This window comes from Hyperolius riggenbachi, chromosome 12, assembly GCF_040937935.1.
Source record: "Hyperolius riggenbachi isolate aHypRig1 chromosome 12, aHypRig1.pri, whole genome shotgun sequence".
Taxonomy (NCBI): domain Eukaryota; kingdom Metazoa; phylum Chordata; class Amphibia; order Anura; family Hyperoliidae; genus Hyperolius; species Hyperolius riggenbachi.
This window is the reverse complement of record NC_090657.1, coordinates 89213157-89236502: the sequence shown is the minus strand read 5'-3', so window position 1 is coordinate 89236502 and position 23346 is coordinate 89213157. Positions and strand designations below refer to the sequence as shown.

At 43.6% G+C, this 23346-nt stretch overlaps 1 protein-coding gene across 7 annotated transcripts in view; it reads left to right on the top strand.

The window, feature by feature from the left end:
* Positions 1–23346, top strand: part of ATP6V0A1 (ATPase H+ transporting V0 subunit a1) — a 184540-nt gene that overhangs the window by 24524 nt on the left and 136670 nt on the right. For all 7 annotated transcript variants that reach the window (XM_068263441.1, XM_068263440.1, XM_068263437.1 and 4 more), the window contains exons 2-3: positions 13579–13721; positions 20033–20111. In XM_068263441.1, coding sequence (XP_068119542.1) covers positions 13605–13721; positions 20033–20111 — 196 coding nt within the window. In that variant the 5' untranslated portion in view covers positions 13579–13604. The remainder of the gene's footprint in view (positions 1–13578; positions 13722–20032; positions 20112–23346) is intronic.

Sequence of the window (23346 nt, the reverse complement as noted above, 5' to 3'; positions counted from 1 at the left end):
CTGCAGGCTCGAAACTGCACTGTATTCCTAGAACATACCCTGCAGTGATTAACCCAAAGCTATCCTCTAACTCTCAATAGTGTACTTTATAATACAGTTAATGCCACGATGTACCGTATATCATATGATACAATTAACCCTACTGCTCAGGCAGTTAAGCTAATGTACTTACTAATTGGTTACTGTCATTTGCAAGAAGCTTTGCTACTTAAAAACTTTGCCAGTGTTTCCAGATTATTTTGAAATATATTATCACATGTACAGTGTTGCCCATGATTATTCATACCCCTGGCAAATTTTGACTTAAAGTTAGTTTTATTCAACCAGCAAATAATTTTTTGACAGGAAATGACATAGGTGTCTCTCAAAAGATAAGATGATGTACAAGAGGCATTATTGTGGGGGGGGGGGGGGGGGGGGGGAATTCTCAGCTTTTATTTACATTTGAGCAAAAACTGTCCAGTCCAAAATTATTCATACCCTTCTCAGTAATCAATAGAAAAGCCTTTATTAGCTATTACAGCAATCAAACACTTACTATAATCGCAGATCAGCTTTTTGCATGTCTCCACGAGCATTTTTGCCCATTCATCTTTAGCAATGAGCTCCAAATCTTTCAGGTTGGAGGGTCTTCTTGCCATCTCTGATCTTTAGCTCCCTCCACAGATTGTCAATTGGATTCATGATTGGACTCTGGCTGGGCCACTCCAAAACGTTAATGTTGTTGTCTGCTAACCATTCCTTCACTTTTGCTGTGTTTTGGGGTCATAGTCATGCTGAAATGTCCATTGGTGGTCAAGGCCAAGTTTCTCTGCCTGAAGTTGTCATTGAGAATCCTCATGTAGTACTTTTTTTTTTTTTTTCCATGGTGCTGTTTACTGTGATTAGGTTCCCTGGTCCATTGGCTGACAGAAATCCCCAAAGCATTAGGTTCTTACCACCATGTTTGACAGTTGGGATGGTGTTCTTTGAGTTGAAGGTTTCTCATTTTTTTTACACCAAATGAAGGAAACCTCATTGTGTCCAAACAATTCAATTTTTGTTTCACAGAAGACCAGAAGTCTTCTTCTTCGTCCAGATGAGCATTTGCAAAGGCCAAGCAAGCTTTTGTTTTGCTTATCTGGAGAAGTGGTGTCCTCCTTGTTCTGTATCAGTGGAACCCAGAAGTGTGCAGTGTCCGTTGGATTGTGTGCCTTAATACATTGCCAACAGCAGAGTGCAGATTCACCAGGATGGCCTTGGTGGTGATTCTTGATCACCTCTATCACTATCCTCCTGGCCAGCACAGGTGTCACTTTTGGCTTCCGACCACGTCCTCTGAGAATTTCCACAGTGCAGAACATCTTGTATTTTTTTTTTTTTTTTAAAGATTCTTTATTTATAACAACTTATTCTCCAAGCGCCCAGGAACAACACTGCAGGCTCAAATAGATAGAACGGTGTGCCAATGTCCTCACCCCGGTACCAAGGGGTCACGACAATACAACCAGCAAAGGACCGGCACCACACAACGTATTGTACAGCTCTTCTTAGTGCTTTATTGAAATAAGCATGATAGCAACTACAGATGCTGTTTCGGCCTCCTTAGGCCTTTTTCAAGTTGCTTAGTGATCATCGATGATCATTAAGCAACTTGAAAAAGGCCTAAGGAGGCCGAAACAGCGTCTGTTGTTGCTAGCATGCTTATTTCAATAAAGCACTAAGAAGAGCTGTACAATACCGTTGTGTGGTGCTGGTCCTTTGCTGGTTTTATTTATAACAACAAATTTTTGAAAAACATTACAGATAAAAGTATAGCCATTACGAGCACCAAGTAGTTAGTGGAACACAGGTACTGCAATACAGCTTTCCAGATGGCAAACCAGCACCACCAAGAAACAATTATACAAGATTCAGGTCAGAGGAACCTGCAACATAGTAATGTGTAGCAAGATGCCATGTTGCAACAGGCAAAGTGAAGAAAGGAAATCCCAGGGCCTATTGAGAACAACCACCTGGGATTCCATAATGGCTTATCCGTAACTTAGGCTCGATATACATCAGGTTACACCTCTGAGAGCACAAAGAGTAATATCATAAAATGATTGGGCAAATTATAGCTAGAGGAGAAAACGGCTAAGGTGCAGAGGCAAAAAACATCAAGGTAGAAAATTAGGTAAGACCAAGAAGTAAAGAAAAGAGTCAAGGAAAGAGGAAATGAGGAGGATAAGTACTTCTACGTCTGGGTGCCCACTGTCAAGTAAGATCAACGCCTAAAGGGGAATTCGAAAGTACCTTCAGAGCCCATCTCAGAAAATTATATTTTGGAAAAAGGGTGGTTCTAGTTAAATGCAATTCTAGTTGGAAGTGAGAGAGGTGTACCTGGGCGATTCTTTGAATTCTTGTTTTGTTACAATAAGTCTTTGAGTTTTTAACAGTAAAACGAGTAAACAAAACAGGCAAATCAAGCCTAGCGGCTTACTAGTGCGCATATAGATATAGAAAATATAGAAAATATAAAAACACATTGAACTTTCTTTAATCCAACTGAACAGCAACAGTGAGCAAAAATCAACATCCTGCATAGAGTAGCAGACAAAATGCTAGTTAAGGAGATATGTCTAACTGAATTGGGTTCTTAATTATAGATAAACTTCAGGCGTGTTGATGGTAAAAACTCAGAAATTGAAGTAACTGCTAAAGGAAGGGGTTTTTAGGTTATTGGCAGAGGCTAATAAGGGAAGGGGGGGGGGGGGGGGGGAGGAGGCAGCTAAGTTAGTCTTCAAGAATGGTTGACTGGGGGAACAGTAATGACCAGTTTTGTACTTGTGGAGTAAAAAGATAGTTTTCTTCTTTTACATGAAAACATTTTTCTGCATGCAAATGGAAATCAGTTTTTGCCAGGATGTTAGCAATTGAAGGGCAATCAGGGGAAAGCCACATGGGCTGTTATTGCTAATCTTGTGGTAATAAACAAGTGGGAGATTATAAGCTTATCCTGTTTGGGAAGCATGTGCGCATCTAGGTGGAGCAGGGCTAAGCCTGAGGGTAAATTACTCGCGAATAAGGCGGTCGGTTTATAAGGCGTTCAATTTGTTTCCATAATGGACGAATCTTAGGACAAAACCACATGTGTGGAAGAGATCCTTCAAGACCACAGCCCCTCCAACAGAGAGGGGATGTGCTACATTGAAACTTTGATAATTTGGTTGGGGTGTAGAACCATTGCCAGCGTAGTTTAACCACTTGCCGACCGTGCACTCACACGCGTGTCGGCAAAGTGGTAGCTGCAGGACCATTGCTGTCACATGACAGGCAGGAGCTGTTCAGTTCCTGTGCAGCATCCGATCTCCTGGGCAGGGAGGGAGGAGAGGGAGAGGGGGAATCCTGTGGTGGAGGGGGCTTTGAGGTGCCCCCCCCCCCCGCCAGCCACACGCAGGCAGGAGCGATCAGACCCCCCCAGCACATCATCCCCCTAGTGGGAAACAAAGGGGGGCGATCTGGTCGCTCTGCCTGCTATTTGATCTGTGCTGGGGGCTGCAGTGCCCACCCAGCACAGATCATAAAAAAACACACTGGTCCTTAAGGGGAGATAAAGGCTGAGTCCTCAAGTGGTTGTCCCAGGGGCTAGAGCAGTGCGAGGTTTTCCTCATCTCCCTAGAGGCTCTCTTCCAATCATCTTGTGAGGCGGTAATGTTTAAGGATCTGTTCCATGACGAGAGTTGCCAGTGGGTGTCAGGACGTGAAGCTGAATTGATATAAGAATATAGGTGGGATACCTTGATTTGGATGGGATGTAAATTGAGGGAGATCACAATATCTCTTGGAAGGAACTTCAAGAGGGGGGGGGGGTTAGAATGAAATCTCTAATTTGAAGATATTTATAAAAATCCCTTCCAGAGATATTGAAAGACTGTTGCAGATCTGAGAAGGTCTTAATGGTGTTTTTGTTAAATAAGTCTTGGATATAAACTATCCCTTGGGTTTCCCACTATGATAGATTCAGGTCCGGGATATTTAGAGATACGATAGAGATAGGGATTTTAAGGTGAGTATTTGAGTCTTTTTGGTGAAATATATCGCAGAATCTATGCCATTCCTTGGCCATATTTCTGCTAATGGGATAACGACATATGTCCCCTTTTTTTTTCTAAGGTTGAAGGAAGCTAGATAGGCCGGGAGGGGGTGGCCTTGGAGAAAGGATCTTTTAATTCTTATCCAGAGTTTATCGGGAGATTGGCGGCAGGCAGTTATAGCTTGTTCAACTATTGTTGCTCTATAGTAAGAAATTAAGGCAGGGAGGCCAAAACCACCATATTTTTTGATGTAGGGTTAAGATACCGTTAGAAAATCTTGGTAGTCTATTGGCCCAAATAAACCTGTTAATAATAGATTGTAATCTGCGTAGAAAGGTTATAGGAACTGCAATAGGTACGTTTCTAAACAGGTATAGGAAGTGTGGTAGGATAACCATTTTGAAAGCAGCCGTCCTACCAATCCATGAGAATTCCTGTTGGATAATTGTCTGAAGGAGGGGAGGGAGTTTGGATAACTATGGGGTGTAGTTGGCTCTAAAAAGTTGGGATATGGAAGGGGTTAATTCTATTCCAAGATAACGTATGGAGCGGTCAGACCAGGAGAAAGAAGAGAGACTTGAGTGGGGTAATTTGTGTAGGCGTTAGGTTTATAGGCATAATCACAGACTTGGATTCGTTCAGTTTATAATATGATACACCGGAGAATAATGCTAATATATTTTTTACTCTAGATACGGACTTGGAGGGGTTGGTTAAAGTTAGTATAATATCATCCGCGAATAGGCCGAGCTTAAATTGATCTTTCCCTATTGTGACACCTGAGATAAGTAGGCCGTTTCTAATTAATTGGGCAAGGGGTTCGAGGGAGAGGATAAATATTAAGGGAGAGAGGGGGCAACCTTGTCTGGTTCCGTTCGTGATGTTGAATGGTATGGATCTAAAACCATCGTTTGTAACTACTGCAGAGGGGTTGGATTATAGTGCTAAAATTGTATTGAGTAAAAGCCAGAGATGCCAAAGCGCTGGAGGGTCTCTCTTAAATAGCACCAATTGACCATGTCGAACACCCTCTCTGCATCCAAAGACAGGAAGAGAGAAGGCGTCCGACAGGTCTCAATATTATGCAGAAGGCCCAGTATCCTTCTTGTCCCGTCGCTCGTGAGTCTTCCTTTTACAAACCCCACCTGATCTGGGTTGATCAGTGAGGGTAGGGTGGGGGCCAGTCTATTGACGAGTACTTTGGCAAAAAGTTTTAGATCTGTGTTGAGTAGCGATATGGGTCTGTAGCTGCTCGGATTTAGGGGATCTTTACCTTGTTTATGGATAGTGGTAATTGTTGCTGATAAGAATTCAGGAGGTAGGGAGTTTAATGAAGATATTTCATTAAAAGTATTTGTTAGGGAGGGATACAAGGAGTTTTGAGAAGGAAAGATAGTACTTATTAATAAACCCATCAGGGCCAGGGGCTTAGCTAGGTTTCAGGAGTTTTATAGCTGATAAGATTTCTGAATCAGTGAAAGGTTTATTAAGTTGAGACTGTTCTGGTGATATAGAGGGTAAATGGACGGTGTCTAGAAAGGCTCCAATGTCTTGGGAGGTAGGTTGGTGGGTGTCAGGGCAAAGGTGTAGGTTATATAATTTTCTATAATAGTCTGCCATAGCTAGGCTATATCTTGGGGGTGGTGTTGGACGATATTTGAGTGTGGGTGAGTTAATTTGGGTAATTTTCTGTTTAATTCTCATACCTTTTATTTTTAAAGCCATTTTTTTACTAGCTTTATTTGAGTCTGAGTAGTACGAGTGTCTGTTTTGAAAGCCATCTGTCATAATTCTGGAATAACAGGTTCCTAAGATTATGCCTGAAAGGATTCGAGAAGCTTACGGGTTTGGGGATTGGAGGGGAGAGAAGGGTCCTGTTCTAAAGTAGAGATATTTAGCAGAAGATCATCAAGGTGTTTTCTCTTTTGTTTGTTATGAAATGAGGAAATTTTAATGCAGATTCCTCGGATATATGCCTTATGGGCCAGCCATTGGTTTAGTTTAGAGGTGTCAGGGGCGGGATTGAGTTGAAAGTAGGTTTGGATTTCCTTTTCAATTTGGGAGGCTAGTTTGGGTGAGGTGAGGATTGAAGCATTCAACCTCCAGGGTCTGGCTGCTCCTATTTTAGAAGATAGCTGCAGTGTAATGCTTATTGGAGCATGATTGGACCAGGATCTGATACCTGTCTCTGCAGATCTCAGGTAGGGTAGGAAAAAATTTGTCAGCTAAAATCAGGTCAATCCGTGCCAATGAGGTATGTACTGATGAAAAGTATGAGTAGCTTCTGCTAGTGGGGTTTAATATGCGCCAAGTATCATATACCGTATTTTTCGGCATATAAGACACACTTTTTCTTCCCCCAAAGAGGAGGGGAAAAGTGGCTGCGTCTTATATGCCAAAGATACAAAAAAAATGGGTGCAGAGTGCGCAGGGAAGCTCTTACCCGTCCTGCCGCGGTGCTCCTTTCCCCCTTCTCTCCAGCTGCGATCCTCTTCTCCCTCTGGAAGTCAAGTTCGGGGAAGCTGCCGCCGCCGCTGGGTCCTCTGTTCCTCCTGTGATGAAAATAAAGATAGGTACATCAGCGGCACATTACAGATAGTTTATGCGCATCCGCAATCCCCTTCCATGCACCTCACGGAAAGCCGCCCCCTGCCGCTACACGCTGGGTCCTTCTCGCTGGCCGCCTCCTTCCCCGTCTTCACTGCATGTGCGCCGTGTCATGCATGACGTCACGCATGACGCGGCGCACGTGCAGTGAAGACGGGGAAGGAGGCGGCCAGCGAGAAGGACCCAGCGTGTAGCGGCAGGGGGCGGCTTTCCGTGAGGTGCATGGAAGGGGATTGCGATGCGCATAAACTATCGATAACGTGCCGCTGATGTACCTATCTTTATTTTCATCACAGGAGGAACAGAGGACCAAGCGGCGGCAGCAGCTTCCCCGAACTTGACTTCCAGAGGGAGAAGAGGATCGCAGCTGGAGAGAAGGGGGAAAGGAGCGCTGCGGCAGGATCAGGTGTAGTATTGATGGTGTTGTAGTGTTAGTATAGTGTAATGAATTGAATTGAAGTGGTGTTATGTTGGTGCAGGATAGTGTAGTGAAGTGTATTGAAGTGGTGTGTTAGTGCAGTGTTGTGTAGTGAATTGCTATGTAGCTTAGTTGGTAGGGCAGCAGGGGATAGTGTAGTGTAGATAGAGTAGGTTAGAGACAGTTTTAGGAGGTGAAAGGTCCATAAGATGCCCCTGCATTGCAGACGCACCTAGGTTTAGTTTTTTTTTTTTTCCTAATTTTTGCCCTCCAAACTTAGGTGCGTCTTATATGCCGCTGCGTCTTATATGCCGATAAATACGGTAATTCAGCGTTAAGCAGAGATTTTCTTAAAGAAGGGCTAGGTGAGGATCTCCGAGAGGAGGTGTCAAGATCCTGGTCAACAATACAGTTAAAGTCACCACATATGATTTTTATACCTTGTAGCAGAGGGGAGATTTTTCGAATTAAAGAATTGAAAAATCTGACCTGTTTACAGTTAGGGGCATAAACATTGATAATTGAGAAAACAGTGTTTGAGATTTTGCAATTAAGGACTACATATCTTCCATTGGGGTCATGATGTGAAGAAATGAGTTCAAAGGGTACAGAGTCTTTAATAGCTATAAAGACCCCTCTTTTCTTTTTTTGACCAAAGGTGCTGTGGAAGATATGGGGGAAAGCAGGGTGTCTCAGCTTCGGTGCAGATTGGTCAGTGAGGTGGGTCTCTTGGATACAAAGAATCTTTGCCTTTTCCTCTCTGGCCAATCTCCATAGCAAATAACGCTTCTTATCTGAGTTGAGACCCCGTACATTCAGAGAGAGTAGTTTAAGACTCCTATTGATCATTGAGTTTGTATATCATAATGCTATCATAAACAAAAATAGAACATTCCACAAAGTACAATAAGATATTTCCCATGAAAGTTGAGAAGTGGTCAAGGGGGGGGAGGTGGGAAGAGAAGGGGGGGAGCCTCTGGTTAAAGGTAGGACAACAGCATATGAAAACTATTTAGGAGCACACTGAATTTTAAAACATATAAACAAACCAGTGCCTGGCTGAGACCCATCTTCGGTTGGGGAAACCCAAGTGATGGGGTAAGGAGAATTAACTCCATGCACGTGGGGGGGGGGGGGGGGGAGTATTAAGCTCCAAAAGTTCAGTGAGCCAGAGAAGGTAAGTCAAAGTCCATAGGTGTAAAAAGGACTGTGGAGCGAGCAGATGACCCAGTATGAATAGACAATAAGGATTACTTAAAGGGGAACTTCAGCCTAAACAAACATACTGTCATCAAGTTACATTACTTATGTTAATTAGAATAGATAGGTAATATAATCTCTTACCCACCCTGTTTTTTAAAAGAACAGGCAAATGTTTGTGATTCATGGGGGCTGCCATCTTTGTCATGGGGGCAGCCATCTTTTTGGTTGAAAGGAGGTGACAAGGAGCAGGAGACACAGTTCCAACTATCCTGTGTCCTGATTACCCCTCCCAACTGCACACGCTAGGCTTCAAATGTCAAATTCAAAATGTAAAAAAAAAAAAATTGCACCAAAACAGCAGAACGAGAACAACAAAATCAGAAATCCCATCATGCTTTGCACAGCATCATGGGAAAAAAGCCCGGGCAGTTTTCTTCTGTGCAGCTAAAAATGAGGCTTGTATAAGAGAAACAAAGTTCTGATGCTGTGAAACTGTTAAAGAAACACAAAGCCTTTTCAGTGCCGCTGAGTCGATTTTTAGTCTGGAGGTTCACTTTAAGGAGAGGTCAGGTAACAATAGCTGTAGCAGTCGGATCTTCAGGAGGGCAGGAGGAGCCTGGGAGCCATTCCATGCCAGGCGTGTTTTCTTGTGACATTTGGGAGAGAGTGTTCTTCTTTTCAGGGAGCGCAGGTATAAGGATATTCCACGTGCGCAATAGTGTGGAGCCTTCTTGTGGAGACTTAACAATAAACACGGAGCCATTCCTCTGGGTGATTAATTTAGTGGGGAAACCCAACTTATATGGTATGTTGCAGTTGCGTGAAGCTGAAGTTACTGGGACTAAAGCCCTTCTAGCTTGTAAAGTCATTTGGGACAGATCCACAAATAGATAGTGAGGCGTAAGGGTCGGGGAGCGGTTTACCTCTTCTTGTAAGGGCCAGAAGGGTCTCCTTGACATGGAGAAAGTGGATGCGCACTATGACGTCCCTGGGGACTTTCTCAGGGAGGAATTTCGGCTTCGGTAGTCTATGGGCGCGATCAACTACAAGTTCCTAGGATGGGATCTCTGGGAGAGAGGTTTTAAGCATTGTTGTAACATAACGGTGCAAGTCCTCAGTAGAGATACAGTAGATTCCGGGATGCCTCTGATCTTTGTTTCGTCTATTCCTATCCTCAGAATCATTTTTCCCTTTGATCCATTTAACATCTTCTACTAGTTCCAAGTGAGCGTCTACCAATTCGTTATGGGCCATAGACATACCAGGAATTTTATCTTCAATACTGGAAACTCTGTCAGAGAGATTGGTCAGTGAGTGGAGGAGCTGAACTGAAAGTGATTTCAGATCAGTCTGTAAGGCTTCCCGGAAAGATGTCATAAAAGCCTTAAAGGCCTGGGATACAGGTTGATCTGATGCAGGGAAGTGACCTATAGGCTCATGCTGAGCAGGAGAGGAGGCTGTTTGCTCAGGGTCCCGTCTGGGCTTTGTTTTAGCTGGGCTGTGTGATGTGGGGGCGTTAGGAGCAGAGGATTCACTGTCCGGAGCAGAGAGGGCTGCAAAGGAGTTGGAGCAGGGCAGAGGCGTAGAGAGGGCTGAATTCAGCGCCCTACCTTGTGCTTGTGCGGCTGCAGATGAAGAGCGCATGGAGCCGGCGCCATTTTGGGAGGCCGCAGGAGCGGTGAAGAACTCCGTCAGCTTGCGCGGACGGGCGGCCCCTTTCTTCCGTTTCTGCCATGTCGGGGTGCAGAGAGGTAGCGGAGGCTGTCGGTGCCTGAACCAGCTTGGGGTAAGTGCTGTGTGTCGCGTATGGCCGCTGTATTATCTGGGTCTCTGAGGAGAGCGGAGATCACACGACCATTCTTCTCGGCGGCAAGCCACGCCTCCGTCGATTCTTTGAATTCAAACCATCCATACCATGTCTTCCGATATTGCTCCTGCTTCTCCCGCATACTAGCAGTGAGGTCCTCCATTTTCTCCACCCAATCAATTTCTCAGAACCAATCCTGTATAGAGGGAGGTTCAGACGATTTCCATTTCCTAGCTATTAAGATTTTGGCTGCATTAATTGTCTAGTGAGAGTTTTTTTTTTATATCTCCTAATCGACCAGTGATTGTGATGTAATAGGAAAAAGGCAGGGGAGTCTGGGGGGAGATAGTCCATTAAAACGTGCATTATCTCTCTCACATCTGTCCAGAACTGCTTGAGTTTACTACACGGCCAAAATATATGTACCAAAGTGCCAGTTTCCAGGCCGCATCTCCAGCACAAGGGGAAGGTCAGGGGATACATTTTATGAAGCCTGTAAGGAGTCAATTACCACCTGGAAAATATTTTGTAGCCTGCCTCCTGGCTCCTAGAGGAAACAGAAGACTTATGAGAGAAGATGAGTATCTTATGCCACTGTCTATCAGAGAAGGTCATGTTCAAGTCACACCTTGTATTTTTTAATAATACTTTGCACTGTAGCACTGTAGCCACTGCAACTTAGACTTGTGAGCAGCCACAATGCGCAGCCGCAGGTCCTCACTGAGCTCCTTTGTCTTAGCCATGGCTGTCCACAAACCAACTGCAGAGAGCTGGTGTCTTTCACCTGTTGAGTTGATTAAAACAGCTGGTCCCAATTAATCAGGGTAATTAGGATGCTTTAGAATAGCTTGGACTATTTGGAATGGTATAGAACTTTGGATTTTCCCACAGACTGTGACAGTTTGTGAATTGTGTGAATGATTTTGGACTGGACACTTTTTGCTCAAATGTAAATAAAAGCTGAGAAATGTTTTTTTTCCACAATAATTCCTCTTGTACATCCATCTTATCTTTTGAGACACCTATGTCCTTTCCCGTCAAAAAATGATTTGCTGTTTTGAATAAAAGTAACTTTAAAGTGTAACTGTCGGGCATAAAATCAAAAATCAATTCTTTATTTTTATCTGGTAAATAAGTAATAAGGCTGCTAACCAGGCGATCCAAAAGTTAAAATCTCTATTACTTTTCTTGCACAAAGGAAGTTGCAGGGCATGCTGGGTTGTCTTTTTTGCTTCTTTATTTCCCCTCAGACTTAACTAATCTACAATAATATACAGCCTATTGATCTAAACCTGAAACACCCATAAATCAATCACCACTACATATGCTAATGGGATAAAGTTCAAGTTGCATAAATTATCAAAATCACTGCCACAGCACGGATTACTGCAATATAAAAATTAACTTTTATTGCTTATACATAAAATACCAAATCCTACAAAACCCTATATTTAAAACGCCCTCTAATAGGGTACTACCTGTGAAAGTCCCACAGTGCGCACTGTATATATGACCCAGGGTGATAAAAATCGCCTATGCACTTAATATAAAGCCTCAAATGACTGTCACAATGTCCATAAAAATATATCCATCTGTAACTGCAGTGTTTAAAAAAACATCCGTATTCATAATTGCGCAATAGTCCATGAGGTAAAATAAATTGCGTAAATTTCAGCAATGCGCATAAACAATTGCATAGTCCGATTGGGCCTCAGTATATATAAAGTTCATATAAAGCCGCTAGCTGTGCTTGATATTGGTTAACTAATCTACAGAAGCAAAAAAGGACAACCCAGCATGCCCTGCAACTTCCTTTTTGCGGCAGCGTACCAAATAAGAGTCATGTAAACTGGGGAATGATCATTTATAAACCAAAAAAGTAATAGAGATTTTAACTTTTGGATTGCCTGGTTAGCATCCTTATTACTTATTTACCAGATAAAAATTAAAGAATTGATTTTATGCCTGACAGTTACTCTTTAAAGAGACACTGAAGCGAAAAAAAATTATGATATTATGATTTGTATGTGTAGTACAGCTAAGAAATAAAACATTAAGATCGGATACATCAGTCTAATTGTTTCCAGTACAGGAAGAGTTTAGAAACTCTATTTGTTATCTCTATGCAAAAAAGCCATTAACTCTCCGACTAAAGCTGGCCATACACTGGCCCGATTTGCCGCCGTTTCGATAGCAGATTCGATCACTGGGATCGAATCTGCTGCCAATCGTTCACGCTACACGCCGAATTTCAATCCATTCCGTCCGATCGCGCCGTGTGGAAAATAACCGTCGATCGCCCGCGGGTAAAGAGCGCATCGCTAGCGGCGTTCGAGTGCCCGACGACCGACGCAATAGAGCCGCATACATTACCTGATCCGCCGGCGCGACTCCCGTGTCTCCGCTCTTCTTCTCCGTCTCCGCTCTGGTCTGGTCTCCGGCATGCTTCCCTTCTTCCTGTCCCGGCAGGAAGTTTAAACAGTAGAGGGCGCTCTACTGTTTAAACTTCCCCCAGACAGGAAGAAGGGAAGCATGCCGGAGACCAGAGCGGAGAAGAAGAGCGGAGACACGGGAGTCGTGCCGGAGGAGTGGGTAATGTATGCGGGATGGGGGAGAAGCGGCGGCAGCACCACCACCACCACCGATTGTGAACGGTTTCAGGCTGAAATCGGTTCACAATCTGTTTGCAGTAAAGGTAGCCATACGATCCCTCTCTGATCAGATTCGATCAGATAGGGATCTGTCTGTTGGTCGAATCTGATGGCAAATCGACCAGTGTATGGCTACCTTAAGTCTTAGTCGTGGAGAGGGCTGTTATCTGACTTTTATTATCTCAACTGTAAGTGAACTGTTTACTTTTTCTCTGCTAGAGGAGAGGTCATTAGTTCAGACTGCTCTGAAAGACTCATTTTGAATGCTGAGTGTTGTGTAATCTGCACATATTATAGAATGATGCAATGTTAGAAAAAACACTATATACCTGAAAATAAAAGTATGAGAATATTTTCTTTGCTGCTAATCTTCTAGTAATTATTCATAGTACACAACCAATTCACTATATCATATTTTTTTTTCCACTTCAGTGTCTCTTTAAGTCAAAATTTGCCGGGGTATAATTAATTATGGGCAGCACTGTACATTCACTCTACAGCGTAAATCCTTGTGGACATACTATAATATTTTTGCCCGAAGAAGCCTAGGGGGGGGGGGGGGGGGTTGGGGATGGGGCTGCTTCCTCGTATGGCTGTCCACGATGCTCCACAATGTTTCCCTGAGAGACCTGGATTGCCTGATTGTCTTGGTTGAGCCAACTCTATGTATAGTTTAGGTCAAAGAAAGGGATGGACGACAGCGAAGAGTAGGGGATTCAACATTATTTCATAACAGCTTTTCTAATGCCTGCATTTTATTTTCTGTATTTATACAAAACATCATTTTAGTTTTTTGCTAAGCTTGTATGTGAACTTTGTTTCTTTCTATGTTTTTAGGTTAAGTAACAGTGAAATCTGTGAAGATGGGGGAGCTCTTTAGAAGTGAAGAGATGACGCTGGCTCAGCTTTTCCTCCAGTCTGAAGCGGCGTACTGCTGCGTCAGCGAGCTAGGCGAATTGGGAAAAGTGCAGTTCCGAGATGTAAGCCTTTTACTATATAAGCACATTTCATAGCTCAAGTTTTTGTTATCCCCACTGCAAGCTCAAAGGCTTTCTTTTAGAATAAAGCTGGCCATACACTAGGCCGATTCCCCACCGATCGACAGCAGATTCGATCACTGGGATCGAATCTGCTGTCAAATCGTTAACGCTAAATTTCGATCAATTTCGTCCCGAAATAGATCGGTCCCGTCGATCGCTCCGTGCGGGAAATTACCGTCGATCGCCCGCGGGTAGGGAGCGCGTCGCTAGCGGCGTTCGAGTGCCCGACGACCGACGCAATACAGCTGCAATACATTACCTGCTCCGCTGGCGCAACTCCCTCGGTCTCCGCTGTCTTCTTCTCTGCGCTAGTCTCCGGGTCCGGCAGGCTTCACTAGAGGGCGCTCTACTGTTTAAACTTCCCCCAGACAGGAAGAAGTGAAGCTTGCCGAACCCGGAGACCAGAGCGGAGAAGAAGACAGCGGAGACTGGGGAAGTCGCGCCAGCCGGAGCAGGTAATGTATGCGGGGGGGGGGGAGCGGCGGCAGCACCACCACCACAGATTGTGAACGGTTTCAGGCTGAAATCGATTCATAATCTGTTTGCAGTAAAGGCAGCCATACAATCCCTCCCTGATCAGATTCGATCAGAGAGGGATCTATCTGTTGGTCGAATCTGATGGGAAATCCACCAGTGTATGGCTACCTTAAATCACTTTTAAAGCGCACCTCTTGCGTATATAAAGAAGTCAGTGGTACCCTAATGCTGGTTGTTATGTCCCGGCAAGTTGTCTGTGTAAAATGATTCACAAAAGCCCTGTGTCAACGAGGTTTCAGTGAGTAGCTCTGCCCCCTTGCAGAATAAGGCCTCAGCCCTTTCTGTATCTGATATAGTAAAGGTCGAGGCTATTTTCTGCAATGGGGCAGAGCAACATACTAGAACCTGGCTGAGTGTTTTTGCGCTTTGCGGTGATAGTTCAGGTGTCCGGACATTTGTCATTTCCTGACCACAGCTTTGCTGTTAGATGCAGTCTTCTAATGCCTGGTACACTCCATGCAATTTCCCGTCAGATAGATGGGTCGAATCAATTTATTTCCAGCAGGTCCGATCTGATTTCTGATGAATTTTGTATAGAATTGATAGGACCTGTCGGAAATAATCGATTCGACTCGTCTCTCTCTGATGGGAAATTGCGTGGTGTGTACCAGGCATAAGAGACATTTGACATGTGTCTGCCTCTTTATAGTCTAAACAGCAGAATGCTTCCATCCAAGCCATAGCTCCACCCACACAGCCTGAAACTCTCTAGCTCAACTGAGCCACAGTCCTCCCCTTCTCAGAATGGAAAGCGATAGAACATGATTGCAGCCATGTAACACAGTGGGCAGTGTGGGAGCAATGTAGGGGTTCTTAAAGGATACCAGAGCCCAACATAATCCTGTAAAAAAAACAAAAACAAACAAAAAAAACCCCATAAGGTTCTGGTGGGAGGGTGTCAGTGTTCACTTACTGCTCCCCTTGTTTCCTTGAAACGGAATGTCCAGCCATCTTAAAAAATAAATAAATAAATAATCAATCTACTTACCCAGGCCTTCCTACAGCCCCTTGCAGCCGACCTGTCCCACACTGCAGCTCTGCTGTCAGCCGCTGGCCCAGGGTCCAGAGAGGACAGTGCAGAGGACGACCTCGTGAGCTCGCCTGCGCAGTACACTCCAGACAACGTGGACTTGATTGACATCGGCGCTCATGCAGGCACAGTACAGGACGACCCTGGCGTTGGACATGTTGGCTGCAAGGGGCTGAAGTAAAAAAATTTTTTTAAGATGTCTGGACATTCCCTTTAAGATGGCGTGCAGGAAGTTGTAGGTAGTTAAAAAAAACAACAAATAGGCTAGTTGGGATATATACCACGCTTTTTTGACTATAAGACGCTCCTGACCATATGTTTAGAGGACAAAACCTAGGTTTAGAGGACAGAAATCGTGGAGGGGGGGGGGGGATTGGGGGGAATTTACCTAGTGTATCCATGGTGTCGGGGAAACTTGTGGACTTTCTTCCCCCAAGCTGTCTCTATCTAAGCTACACTGCCCAGCTACAATAACATCTGCTGAAAAACACACCCACATACACTTGGGATCCCAATACAATCGTGCACGGTTTCCGAAACGGTAGATAACACTGCCAAAGTTCAATGAAAATTGTCAGCATGTGCAAGGTTTGATGCAAGCTGATAAGCAAGTGTAGCCGTGCATAGTCTAGAAAGAACTTTAAGTATGCTATGCAAGCAGTAGATACTACATGTGCAGCATCTAAAAGCAGGTTCCAGGAGCATAGGTTGCGAGACAGTTTATGCTGTTATCGTATTCATGAACACATATGCCTCTCAGAGGCTCTCGCCCTCCTCAGTTGGCAATTTTACAGGCTTGTATATTCAGACACTGTCCTCCCCTTGTGCTGCATCCATCTAGCGGTGGTGGCTGTTCACCATGACCACATGCCCAGCAACAGCTGCCCTGTGAGTCGGTGTGTGGTGTTAATGTCCCCCACTCAAGCCAGCTCGTTAGCTGGCTATTTCTGCTGGGAACTGAGGACAGGTGTTGGCTATGGATACAGGGTGTTACCTCTAACTCTGCCCCCTCCAGTCATCCTGCCGGCTCCATCAGTATTGGTTCCAATAACTGCAGGCCGGACAACCAGGCCTCCATTCACCCTATCAAATTACTCCAAATACGTTTACAGCCTTTCACAGTGTTGGGGTCACACTGTGCACAGACATGCAAGGAGGAAGCACGGACAACTGGGAAGTGCCACCTAGAGAATGATGGATGACTCATTGGACCAGAAGATGCAAAAAAGACACAAACCCTAAAAGGGCTACATAGGGTACAGTTATAAAAACGACAACAAAAACAAAATGTATTTGGGTTTTGTTTAGATTGGGTTTTATCGCTTAGATGATATTTTAGATCTGTGCCTTTACAGTGCTGCCCATAATTATTCATAATTATTTATTTGACTTTAAAGAGGAACTCCAGTGAAAATTATTTAATAAAAAAAAGTGCTTCATTTTTACAATAATTATGTATAAATGATTTAGTCAGTGTTTGCTCATTGTAAAATCTTTCCTCTCCCAGATTCACATTCTGACATGTATTACATGGTGACATTGTTACTGTGGGCAAGTTATGTAGCTGTTTCTAGCTGCTCTGGCTGTTACAGACAGCTTTAAACAGCCATTTCCTGTCTGTGAACATTGTTACATTGTGGCCGTTTGCCCAGAGTACCACGGTATTCAGAGCCTCTTGTGGGAGGGGTTTCAGCACAAAATTAGTCACACAGCGCCCCCTGATGGTCTGTTTGTGAAAATCATTGTATTTCTCATGTAAAAGGGGGTATGAGCTACTGATTGGGATAAAGTTCAATTCTTGGTTGGAGTTTCTCTTTAAATCACTTTTATTCAACCAACAAGTGTTTTTTTTTATGGGAAATTACATAGGTGTCTACCAAAATATAGAAAGATGATGTACAAGAGGCATTATTGTGGGAAAAAAATTCTAAGCTTTTATTTACATTTGAGAAAAATGTGTCCATTCCAAAATTATCCATACCCTACTGAATAATAAATAGAAAAGCCTTTATTGGCTATTACAGCAAACGCTTCCTATAATTGCAGACCAGCTTTTTGGCGGGTCTTCTTGCCATCACCCTGATCTTTAGCTCCCTCCACAGATTCTCAATTGGATTCAAGTCAGGACTCTTGCTGGGCCACTCCAAAACATTAATGTTGTTGTCTGCTAACCATTTCTTTACCACTTTACTGTGTGTTTTGGGTCATTGTCATGCTGAAATGTCCACTGGTGTCCAAGGCCAAGTTTCTCGGCAGACTGCCTGATGTTGTCGTTGAGAATCCTCATGTATTGCCCTTTTTCCATGGTGCCATTTAATGTGATTAGGTTCCCTGGTCCATTGGCTAAAAACCACCCCGAAAGCATTAGGTTCCCACCACCATGCTTGACAGTGGGGATGGTGTTCTTTGGGTTGAAGGCTTCTCCTTTTTGATGCCAAATGAAAGAAACATCATTGTGACCAGACAATTCCATTTTTGTTTCATCTAACCCTAACACAGAAAACCAGAAGTCTTCTTCTTTGTCCAGATGAGCATTTGCAAAGGCCAAGCGAGCTTTAGTGTGCCTTATCTGGAGAAGTGGTGAACTCTTTGCTCTGCATCCGTGGAACCCAGCAGTGTGCAGTGTCCATTGGATTGTCTGCCTTGAGACATTGCCACCAGCAGAGCTCAGATTCACCAGTATGGCCTTGGTGGTGGTCTTTGGATTCTTTATCACCTCTCTCACTGTCCTCCCGGCCAGCACAGGTGTCACCTTTTGCTTTTGACCACATCCTCTGAGATTTTGCACAGTGTGGGACACTGTAGCCACTGGAACGTGAAAACATTTAGAAATGGCCTTGGAGCTCTTTCCTGACTTGTGAGTAGCCACATTGTACAGCCGCAGGTCCTCACTGAGCTCCGTTGTCTTAGCCATGACTGTTCACAAACCAACTGCAGAGAACTGCTGTTTTTCACCTGTTGAGTCGATTAAAACAGCTGTTCCCAGTTAATCAGGGTAATTGGGATGCTTTAGAACAGCTTGGATTATTTGGAATGGTATAGAACTTTGGATTTTCCCACAGACTGTGACAGTTTGTAAAGGGTATAAATAATTTTGGACTGGACGCTTTTTGCTCAAATGTAAATAAAAGCTGAGAATTGTTTTCCCCACAATGCCTCTTGTACATCGTCTTATCTTTTGGGAGGCACCTATGTCATTTCCCATCACAAAATTACTTGCTGGTTGAATAAAAGTAACTAAGTCAAAATTTGCCAGGGGTATGAATAATTATGGGCAGCACTGTAAATGGTCTTTTATGAAAACAGAAATGTTAAGCTTCTTACTTGTTCTCTTTCTCCTCTAGAACTAAATGTATACAGGAAGTAGCAGGACCTCTTAGAAACAAATTAGACCCCAAACTGCAGCTTCAAATTTTAGGCAGCTTTGACTAACAGGAAATGTTTTTCATTTCAGTAGTTCAAACAGATGAGTGATAAATTGGACTCCTTATCATTTGCCATGTAAAATAATCTCTTCTTTAGAATTTTCCTCCCAGTAAGCACAAAATATTTCTGCATAGTTTTTAATGATGGGAGTTCATTGGATTTGGTGTTAACAGTACATAGGCGAATAATCAAATCACACTTTTCTGTTTGGTTAATTGAAGCCAGTGGTGGACCTGGAGTCCCAGCTTAAATTCCCTGCCAGGACACCTTCTCCTCAGCAGTACTCATATCCCTGACTGCTTTCGAAGATTTAGTGCACATGTGCGTGCCAGGAGTCTCGTGTGCGCAGTATGGATGGAAATGATGGGGGGCTGTAGGTTGGAGGGCCTGAATTGAGTTCCAGAGGTTGAGAGGGGAAAAAAAGAGTTCCTTTGCCTCGAAGTTCTGATGGAGATATCCCGAAACCTACGGCCTGATGGTAGCCGGCTGAAGAAGCGGTGGCCAGGTTGTGAGGAAGTGCTTTGGAGCGAATTCTGGCATTGTGGAGGAGGTCGCGTGACGGGAGGGGTCTTTGGACATACTGTATAAACAGCACAATTCACTACAGTCATATATTTATTTTTTTCCCAGAAGAATTAAAGAAAACCCCACAGAGTAGAATACAGCTTAGCACAGTATGCCACCCATTTTTCACAAACCGAGTCAAATATATCTATATTACCTATACTAACATAAAATAATAATAATAATAAAATAATCGATCAGACAATCTTATAATATTTATTCTGCAATAAGTGGGGTAGACAAAGTAGGACGTTTCCGTTGATAGTCTATCAACCATATAGTAGCCAGTGATAAATAGGACGGGGATCCCAGTATAAGAAGCGAACAAAAGGCACTGGAGTTTAGTGACCGTTACTGCAAAGAGAAATACCTGAGGGGCGACAGGGCTGTCTCAAAAAAATGTGTTAAGGTACCAGGGGAACCACACCCACAAAAACAAGGGGAAAAGAAGGAAAAAACCTATGAACCCTCTCTGGAGTATAGTACCACAGAAGCATCGGTTTTGCTGGGGTGTAGCTGAAAATATTAGCGCTGGAGAGAAAACTCTCATTATCCCATATACAACCCCAAACCTTTCAGGAGATAGGAGACCCCCAGTCCAAAATGAACAATTTTTTTGATTGTTACATTCAGTGAAGTTCTTCTTTTAAGCTGCCTTCTGTTATTCTAAATTTTACTTTCTATTATCTTGCAGCTAAATCCTGATGTCAACGTTTTCCAGAGGAAATTTGTTAATGAGGTTAGAAGATGTGAGGAGATGGATCGTAAATTACGTAAGTTTTGCTTTCACTGGCTAATTACTGAAAATGACCATTAAAGCAAGAGACTGGAGACTGAAGGCGGGCGGAGCTCCACCCCTCAAGCAGGAGATGCGTGCGCAGCCTGCGCACGATCTCCTGCATTAGCCGGCCCCAGGACTTGACGCCAATTGGCGTTAGGTGGTCCTGGGGCTGCCGCCGCGGTCACACCCATTGGCGTGCGCAGTCGTTAGTTAGTTAACACTGAGTATCTGTATGCAGCTTTAAGGCAGGTGTACAATATTAGATCAGTTGACATCTATTTGGTATTGATCGATTGCTGACTCATCCAACTAGCTCAAAGACTTTTTTTTTTTTTTTCCTAAGCGCATTTTGTAGCAATATATATTTTGAGCATATGCAAATGTTATAAAAACCTTATTGTGTTGGTAATTTTCAGAGTTGCTTACTCAGCCTTGGTATATTGTAGTTAGCTGTAGGGTGATGAAATGAGTCACCGGCTGTGCTATCAGTCTCAGGAAGTCAGCTTGTGAGAGCACTCTGCGCTCCCTCCCGCTACATGATGTGAGTCTCTGGGATACTTACTTCATAAGCTACAACAAATGCTTCAGTTGTTGACTGGAAAGCTGTTAATAGACATTAGGTTATTAGATTGTAATTCTGTTTTTTTTATATGTGCAATTTTATACAGTTCCTCATTAAAATGAAAAGTGTGCGTTAAAATTAAAATGTATTTACTTTAAGGGCATATTCAGTGGGACGTTGCGTTGTAATGCGACATTAAAGTCGCAACACAGCATTACAAAGCAAAGAAAAGGTGGTAACGCACACTAACGCTGCATTACCATGGCATACAGTAGGTACAGTATCGCATACAGGCAATGAAAAGTATGCATCTCTGTATCAACGTCTGCGTTTAGAGGTAACGCACTGCAAGCAGTGAGTTACCATAATGCCACATTTACAAAGCAGCGTCAACATCGCACTGTGAATGTTGCATAGGCTTAACATTGTAGTGCGTTATCCTGCATTATAATTACTTTATAACGCAGGACTATAACCTCCCACTGTGAATGCGACCTCAGGGTATGTTTCCTCTAAAAGCAAATGCAAATTTGCGTGCGCAGATACCGTATGTTTTTTTTTTTTTTAATGCAAATTCACATGGGCATTCACATAATTTCGTTTTATTTCCGATTTTCAACAAGGAGATCCAGGAAGTATGTCCAGTTGACATTATTAATCCCAAATGTAAACACGCACACAAAAACGCAAATGAACCACTAACGCAGTATCCAAAAAACAGTAACCGTAATAGTTTTATTTTCTGGATGCAAATTTTGCATCTAATGGCAACAGGCCCATAGGAAATTATTGCTGCGTGAATTATGTTGAAAAAATGCACAAATTCACACCTAGTGGAAACAGGCCCTTAAGAATAAATATTAAAAATTTATCTCAAAATAAATAATGTTCCCCTAGCTGCCTATGGTGCTGCATGTCAAACGCCTATGAGCCAGCACAGCATGAGTGCACCATGGTCGAAATGACACACCCAATTACCTCAGGGATTACTGTTACATTAGTCAGCAGGTGTATGCGTGGGACAGAGTCAAACAGTCCCTACTGCCTTCCTGAGTGCATCATTTCAAAGAACAGCTGTTAATAAGCCTGCACCCAGGCTAGCATAATGTCTTCTTGTGGTGATCGGAGGCTGGAGCGGTCAAAAGACAGTGACAGCAGTGGTGGGTTGCAGCTGGACTGAGATGAAAACGAGCTAGAGCTGTAATCTCTGTTCTTAGCACCACCCTGTGAATCCCCTGGGTATTGGAAACTACTGTAGAGATCGCTACAGAGTATTAAGGGTTTGTGGGTTGAATTTGGAAGCCTGAAAGGGAACCAGAGGTGAGAGGGATATGGGGGCTGCCATATTTATTTCCTTGTAAACAATGCCAGTTGCCTGGAGCCTTGTTGATTTTCTGGCATTGGTATAGTCAAAACCCTGGAACAAGCATATGGCCAATCCAGTAAAACACAAGTCATCTTAGTCAGTTTACCTGATCTGCTGCATACTTGTTCAGGAGCTATGGCTAAAAGTATTAGAAGCAGAGGATCAGCAGGGCTGCCAGGCAGCTGGTATGGTTTAAAAGGAGCCTCCATATACCTTTCACCCATGGTTCCCTTGAAAGTGGACCTGAACTCTTGCTCAGGACAGGAAAACAGAGAGAAATGCACCCTGTGTGTATTTAGAGAGTGTAGCCTACCTAACCCCCTCTTATCTGTGACTAATCACAACTGTAAATCGAACCCTTAGCTGGCTGCCATGGCAGAGAGCTAATTGGTAAACACAATATTTCTGATTCCATGAAAGCAGGAAGTAGACACACTGCATATTTATTGCAGGATACGTATCAGCTGAAACAAAGAAAGGGTTTCCTTTAAAGAGGAACTTCAGCCTAAACAAACATATTGTCATTAAAGCAGTTTAACACCCAGCATTACAACTTTGCTTTAAAAGATTGCTTACAGCTTAGAAATTATTATGCCAGATTTTTTTTAAGCAGAAATTCACTGAATGGGTTAAACATGACATTATAGTGTTGGATTTAACTAGGAATCCGCATCCATTCTTATCTTTAGTTACAAATGTATCTTTGTTTGGAATGCAATTAGACCTCTGAAAAGCCTGCCGGGGAAGCCCTCTTTGTTCTCTCAGAGCAGTGTTTGTTACTTTGTAAATAGATAAATTTGTAACTAAACCTAAGCACGGAGGAGGATTTCTAGCTAAATGCAGCACTAAAATGTCATGTTTAATCCATTCAGTGAATTTCTGCTAAAAAAAAAAAATCTGGCATAATCGTTTCTAAGCTGTAGGCTTCTTGCACACCAAGACGTTGCATTAGGTGCCACGTTAAGGTCGCATAACGTGCACCTAACACAATGTATGGTGCTGCAAGAGCCGACGGTAGAGTGAGCCGCGGTAGGCGGCTCGATTCCTATAATGTCTCCCAGAGTGGCGCTGATTGGCCAGCGGGACCACGTGATGCAGAGCGAGACACTCCGCATCACGTGGTCCCGCCGGCCAATCAGCGCCCGCCAGTGCAGTGAATATTAAGTAGCCATGTGCGCGGCTACTGTAGCTGGCTCTCCCCGCCTCCTCTCCGCCCCCCACTGCGCATGTGCAAACAGTCTAACGCGGCTATAGCCACTCCAACGCCGTAGCATGCTGCACTTTGCGCAGAACGTGCAG